Genomic DNA, 7847 nt, shown 5'->3' with positions numbered 1-7847 from the left:
ATTCAAATCTAGTTCTAAAGTGATTACCACCAGCTTTATTAGTTAAAATATAAAGATAAATTGAACTTTTGTATAATAAATTAAAGATGTTTACAAACGTTTAGCCTCCCTTCCCCAATTATGTTTTTAGAGATAGGTAAAGGTTTTTTTAATAGTTACCACATTGTGTGTCTCCTCATTTTAAAGTTGTCTATATCCAATATATTTAAAATTGTGCCTTTTTTAAATGGTACCCATTTTGGATAGCAGGACAGAAACTTGGTTTTCTTCATCAGAAGAGGAATTTTAAAATTCGTAAAAAACATCCTCAAGCTATGGATATCATGTACAAGTATATAAATGGTGTTTAGGAACTATCTGGAAATAATTTGGGGATTTAATGGCTTCTGACGATACTAAATATAATATTTTTTATTCTATATTTGCTCATGCCTTTGAAACTAGCTTTCCCAAATTGTTAACAATAGAAAAAAGTAACCATTTTAAATGGATTTCAAATTATGTTAAAATTTAAAATGATGAAATCGTGAAACTTGAAAAGAGTATAGATTGCTGAAAACTGAGGCCTTGAAACAAAAAATTAAACAGTTAAAATGGAAGTAAAATGACAAATTATTAATGAAAAGAAACAATTTTTAGGTATTAAAATAATAAATTCTACTAATAAATCAAAATCTACATGGAAAATTATAAAATATGAAGCTGACAGTACTATTAAAACAAATGAAAATTTACATATTGTTGTAGAGAGTAAACTGTATCAGAGCCAAACCTTGTCAGCAATATTTTTAATGACTTTTTGTAAACTCTGTTGATAATTTGGTAATCCAGAACATCCAATCTAAAATTGTAAGTGAGGTGAACTTTAAAACACAAAATCAAGGAGATTTACTTTTTAATCTGTTGATGAAGATGCAGTGACAAAAATTGTCATGGCTTTTAAAAACAAATTCTCTACAAGAATTGATGATATTCCAATGGCTTTAGTAAAACAATCATTCCCCCTCATCTCCAAGCCATTTACGCAACTCTATTAACTCATCATTAATTTCTGATTTTTTCCCATTTAAATTAAAAATTGCCAAGGTAATACCTTTTCATAGAAAAGGAAACACAAATGATTAATCAAATTTTAGTGTAACAGGTCAAATTACGACATTTGAATATTCGCAGGGAATTGGCAGACTGTGACGTCAGTGAATCGGCAGACTGTGACGTCAGTGAATCACATGTTGTCAGAATTGAGATTTATTTAATTAATAACGAAGAAATATATTAAACTTTATACGGGAAAAGATTTGATTAATTAAAATGAAGTAAACATAACCAAAATTTGTGTTTTACAAAAGTACTAAATAGAATTACGCAGAAAAACCAATTGTGGGATAAATGACTTGTATATTGATGACGTCATAAAGCACATGTTGCTAAAAATTTAAATAAAAAGCTTTGAAAAAATAATAAAAAGAAAATAGAAAGAATTAAGTTGATTAATTATAGTAAACGTGATAAATTTCGACAATTATAAGAAAAGAATCAAATTATATTTATTCGTGAAGACGCTGATTTGAACGGGAGAGGGGATGAGTATTGTTTTGAGTCGGTATGTGTAGTTTTATACGGAGATTCCGTCTTCTCTTTCCAGACTTGAAGCAAGGGGGTTGTGTGGATTCTCCTGAGATAGTAGTGGTGAAATTAATAGGAAACTGTAATTTTATGGTGTATTGAAATTTTAATGAAGGATGGGATATTATGTTAGACTCTTAAATTATCAAAGCAAGGTGAGTGGAATTATATATGTATGGACAGTGTAATATGGAATAAATTAACGTCAAGGTCACTTGGTTTGACTTTTCTTTGAGTATCCCATTTATAAAAAAGTGTGATAGGAACTTTAATGGAGTGATATTAAATTTTTTAACCACTACTCAACCTATTTAAAAACCTGAGATAGACATAGACTTGTTGTTGGTGACAACACCACAGACATTCAAATTTAATAGTAATTTGGTATTAAGTTGGAATAGTATGAGTTAGCTAACATGAAGTAATTTACATCACCAATGAGAGGGAGCACATTTTGAGTAGTGATTGGGAGAGGATTGGGACAGCAATTTGTTTATCTGGAAGGTGGCAGAGTTTCAAGCAGTACCAAGGGAACGCAGCTAGCTTTGGGCAGATTTTGAGCAAGATGGCGACCAACACCATCCGGAGCAAAATGGTACAGCAACGTGGGACTGGTAACAAAAAGGCGCACAACTACATGGAGCGTCAACAACACTAAAAAACCGACACAGCAAATTGACACAACTACGACGGGCAGATCTCGCGACAAATTGATGCAGTCAACGTAGGGCGATCTTCAGCATTAGATCTATATCATGTTACCTGTATTCTCAAAAGTTTTTGAAAAAATAGTTTATAATCACCTTATGAAATATTTGGAATTGAATCAATTACTTGATAATGATCAACATGGTTTTCGACCGGGCAAATCCACAGTTACAGTATGTGTAAAATTTATTGAATACATTATAGACTCAATTGACAGAAATGAAAAAGTCAATGGAATTTTTCCTTGATCTTGCCAAAGCATTTGACAGTGTGTCACATGATGGGTTGCATGATGTGCTTAGTCATTTGAATGTAAAGGGCAAATAATACAATTGGTTTAGATCATATTTGAATAATAGACAGCAATGTACTCAAACTCAACACACTTTAAACTATCAAGGATGTAAATATAATTACATTAGGACATATTTTTCAAAATTTCAAACAGTAAAACATGGTGTTCATCAGGGTTCTATCCTGGGCCCTCTTTTATTTCTTTGTTACTTAAAAGGGCTTCCTGGGATGGTCCAAGGTGGAGGCTCAATATACCTTTATGCTGATGACGCAAATATTACTATTTCAGGTAACAAACAGGAAGACATTGAGCTTTTATCATTTTTAAACCTTGTAAATGTTAAAGATTTCCTAAATAACAAAAATCTTTTGCTAAATCCAAATAAATCTAATTCTGTGTCATACAGTACCAAACAATCAAGATCAAAATTTCAGTCAAACATATAGTTAGAACACTCAAAATTGAATCAAGTAGATAATACCAAATTTCTTGGAATAATGTTAGACCAATATCTAGGTTGGGAAAAACATGTTGATTATGTGGTAAATAAAATGTCTTCTGGTATATTTGCTTTACGCCAAATGTCAAGGGTGTGTAGCATTGAGACGTTAAAAGCCATCTACTTTGCTATGTTAAATTCACACATGTCTTAAAATATATGCATATCCGGAGCCACAACAAAAAGGAATCTTGAAGAATCTTATTACAACAGAAAAAAACTTTAAGAATAATTTTTAACCTAAAACAAAGAGATACAGTGAAACCATATTTTTCTCTACCTCAAATTATAACTGTGTATAATCTGTATATTTATGAAACTGTTCTATATGTTAAAAAATATAACAACCCAAATAATATTTTTATTACAATTTAAGACGTAATAGGTATATGGAACAACATAGACTGAAGTTTTATGAAAAGAAAACTAGTTTCACTGGCACAAAATTCTTGTTCGATCTTCCTCTTAGTATTTAAATGAGCAAAATTATGACAGATACAAACAACTACTGAAAGATTATTTGTTAGCCTTATCTTTGTACTCTTTTGATGAGTACTTTTTTGTAAATATGTAAATAACTTTTAAGTATTATTAGATATTTATGTTAATGTTAAAATCCATTTATGTATCTGATGTATGATGTATCTGAAATCTAGGTAGTTAATAAGCTAACTAGTAAGTAAGTTAACTTCTCCATGATGAAAAATAAAATTGTTAACTTGCTCTGTAGAAGTCCACAGAGGCCAAACAGAGAATAAAAAAAAATGTCAAACTGGTTTATATTTGATATTGTTAGTTGTGGCGGATATATATTTAAATTTGTTTTGACACTATTCTTGTAATCTGTACTTACATGTATGAATAACCCCTGACGCAGAATAGACACCTACATGACTACAATACTAGACACGGTACTCGTTACCAACTACCAGTTCACCATCTCTCCCTATATGAAAAGAAACCCTCCTACATGGGCATGAAGCTGCACAACCTTCTACCTGAAGAATTGAGATGCCTCACCGGGAGAAGACTGAAGACTACTCTTACTGACTGGCTAATTAACAATCCTTTTTACTCACTTAACGAGTTTATTGAAAGAAGACAATGAACATTGCCATTTGAAAAACTTATCTTTGAAATTGTAACAACTGTTTGTGATGATTTTATTTGACGCCATTTCAATACTTAATGTATTTGAAAATAAAGAATATTTGTATTTGTATAAAGAAAATTTGAGTTTGAATATGTTCTTCATGTCAAGACAAACAAAAATTGTAATATAAACATGACTCAACTGCTTAGTTTACCATTTGTCTTTATGTACATGTTTTCAGTTTTTATTTTTTATTTCATACACCAATAGAAATAAAACATTTGTATTTGACATGGTTTTTTCTTGCAGTCTCATATCAAGAAAAAAAATTATATTATGGTATCATATTATCATGTATCAAGATAGCAGACAGTTGAAGTTTTTAAAGTTTAACAGTAAAAACTAACAAGATTATGATATTGTATGAAGAAGAATAAAATTAACTAAATCTAGTTACCAATTACTTGGGACCTAAAATATAACAATCAGCCAAGAAATAATGTAGATGTAAGTTTTGTCTGTTGTAATGCTTGGCAAAAGTGTCATTGTTTACGTCATCATTAACCATGCATTACAACCATTAACAGCTTATATCTACAATATTTACTGATAAAGTTTTCTGATATAGGAGTAAAAATGCTTGTAATTAGATTTAGCAACTTTTACTATCCTTTTAAAATTTTCATAATTGTATTAATTTTTACGGCATTAAGTTTTAAAACTCATTTGCAATACAATAAAAAGCAGAATTGCCTGAGAAAATGTTTAAAGGAATAGGGCAAGTACATTAGGTATAAACATAATAATCATCTTAGTGTATCCAAATCGGCAAAGGAATATTTCATTAGGCTGGTGGGTAGTCAGTTTTCACAAGGTAATCGACTCAAACAATGAGAAACAGATTCCTTGCTCCTTGGATCGTTGACCACTGAGTGATAATGTCCTTGTAATCATGTTGTCTAACCAGCTATAGTGAGTGGTTTTGAAGCTCTACTAAACCATTCAATTCAGATTAATTTGTATACGATCATCATTCCATTATGGGGCACATTTGGCTTAAATAGGTTAGGTGTTGGTGATTGCTTTTTAACCCTAACATTGAATTTTATTTCTTAAATTTTTTATCTTCCAGTTTGAGTGTTTATGTCCACAGGCTGTTAATATTTAATTACTACAAGAAAATATAAAAGGCACTCTTTTAAATTTATTGTTTTATTTTAAAATCATATTTGATGGTATTGAATTCTCTGGTTGTACACTTGCACTAAATCACACCAAAATTAAAACTACTTTTTTGGTTGAAGGAAGAGCTCTTCTTATTGGAATACACTACTTTGTAATAATTGATGCTATAGCCAAACATGCATTAGAAACAAATCACACTTTTAAAAATTTCACATTATTAAAACAAGTCCATAAGCAAGAAGAACTTGACGCTTATGAAACATTATACATAACAAAACATAAAGATAAAATATTGAACAATGATTTTGGACTGATTCAAAATTCACCCTTCCTTTAAAATATAACAAAATTCTTTTTAACCCAAACTTTTATACATATATTAATATTTATTTTATTGTTTTTTACTTTAAATTAAACAAATCTTTTATTAAGCTTTACTCAGCTGATAATTAATTTGAAATGTTAAATATTTATATTATTCAAATTGTTGTTTCACACCTGACGATGGCATCTTTGATGCTGAAAGGCCTCGTGTATAAAAATAAAACTATTGGAGAATTGTGACTTTTCGTTCATCAAATTACAAAGTACTTTTTTGGTGTTACTGATTCTGTTTTAACAACTCATAGAGTGATTTGTCATTCTGGCACATAATGGTTCATACACAGCATTTTTTAAAGGAACATAATAGATAAATGTTAGTTTATATTCAAGCATTTATCTGTATAATTCACAAAGCCTTTATCTTTATATATAATTCACAACTAACTGTAAAATCCTTACTTAACCACAAGCATTTTACCGTACAATATATTTTGGTCTGTTTAAAACCCCTTAGATGTCCTGGTTACTGAATCATCAATCACAACTAATGCAACCCACAAGAAAATAGTCCAATGATATTTTAGGCATCATTACCACATTGCTGTTGGTCACCAGCAGTTCCTGCTATGATGTAGCTATGGTCGCACACTGTCTGCTTGGTATTTGTTAAATAAATTGATGAAATTTGATTACAGTAACTGCTAATGATGTTTGTTTATTGTTTGTTGAGATATTGAGACAGATCAGTGTTTTTCAATTCAAACTTTGCAGTACACATTTTGATTTTCAAGAACACTGGTAACAATGTTTGGCATGGGTTGTGGAGAGAGAATACAGATGCTCCAGCCACCATCGAACTGTTTATGTGCGGTCTGCTCTAATGTACTTTCATTAAAAGTTTTGATACATATTGTAATGATACATCATATCAATGATGAGTTCAGGAGTTTAAAATTAGAGGAGATGTTTCTTTACCATATTTTTAGTAATTAAATAATCCAAATGATTTTTTTGTAAATATACTTACCTGTTCTTACCCTTCTGAATCTAATCTATTTAGTTTTTTAATGAATTAATCATCTACTTTTAACTACCTGAGGGTTGTTTACTGAAATGTTATTCACAAGTCCATCTGATAATAATAAATGAATAAGTTATATTTTTTCTGCACCTTTGTAAAATTTGCACTACTCAGATAATCGATTACCATATAATACCCTGCACTTTATAGCCCTGAAACAGAAAGGGAACTTGTCAAGTAAGAAATTTTACAATATAAAGTATGGTTTACAATCTTCAAAAATAGATAAAAAGATAAAATAATACTTACAACATTTTACTTTTCATGAGTTATAATCCTAACAATTCTTTTTTGGTTCTTTATTCATATCTGAACTCATGTGCTTCAGAACATCTATTGTGTCCGCTAATAGTCCTCGGAATTTAAGGATGTCCTCAGGCCTCATGTTGTAGCTTGCTTTCAACTCTTCATTGGTAAACTTGAGCTGCTCAAACTGTGGTATTATCTGATCAACAAGAGTCTGTGTGTAAGGGCGCATCTTCTCTCTTATCATGGGTGATGGGTTCATGATGAATCCCCTCACCTGCTTCAACATCTTGTTCATGAACTCGAGTTGCTGTATGATATCACCCTCTGCCACTTGTGGGGGGAGAGGGGGAACCTTGCCCCCCGACATTCGGCTGAACAGGCTCGCCCCAATATTACGCACTGCAGTACCAACATTGCTCAACTTTCCGATGAAAGGAGAAGATTCGGCTGAATATATAATAAACAAACTTAGAATGAGTACTTTATACATGCTGAAGTTTATTAACTTGCTGTTTGTACAGAAAACTCAGAAATTACAACCTCTATCAACAATTAGTAGAGTTGGAATGCTCTACTAATATCACCTCCTGATTATCTCAACAGATTATGTGATGAACATGTTGATTCATCACTAATAGTAGCAGTTTACTACGACCAACTAGTGACCATTCATTTGAAATCGTTCCATTATAATGTCATACAATTAGAATTGTACTTTTTGGATTATCATAGTTAGTATTCTGAGAAATAACACTTTTTTGCTCTATTTATTAACTTCTTAAAATAT

The 7847-nt window shown here is 30.8% G+C and overlaps 1 protein-coding gene across 1 annotated transcript; it reads right to left on the bottom strand.

Moving 5' to 3' along the window:
* Positions 1-6863: 6863 nt before the first annotated feature.
* LOC124362090 lies at positions 6864-7847 on the bottom strand. The gene is made up of 2 exons (XM_046816265.1): positions 7061-7847; positions 6864-6963 (listed from the first exon to the last, which is right to left on the bottom strand). The coding sequence occupies exon 1, from the start codon at positions 7548-7550 to the stop codon at positions 7089-7091; it is 462 nt and encodes a 153-aa protein (XP_046672221.1). The 5' UTR covers positions 7551-7847; the 3' UTR covers positions 6864-6963; positions 7061-7088.

Source organism: Homalodisca vitripennis, chromosome 1 (genome assembly GCF_021130785.1).
Source record: "Homalodisca vitripennis isolate AUS2020 chromosome 1, UT_GWSS_2.1, whole genome shotgun sequence".
Lineage (NCBI taxonomy): Eukaryota > Metazoa > Arthropoda > Insecta > Hemiptera > Cicadellidae > Homalodisca > Homalodisca vitripennis.
Note: the sequence above shows the minus strand (reverse complement) of the source record. Positions and strands in the feature narration are given on the sequence as shown.

Coding starts and splice junctions, on each gene's coding strand:
- LOC124362090 (XM_046816265.1), bottom strand. CDS start 7,550: ATGTATAAAGTACTCATTCTAAGTTTGTTTATTATATATTCAGCCGAA.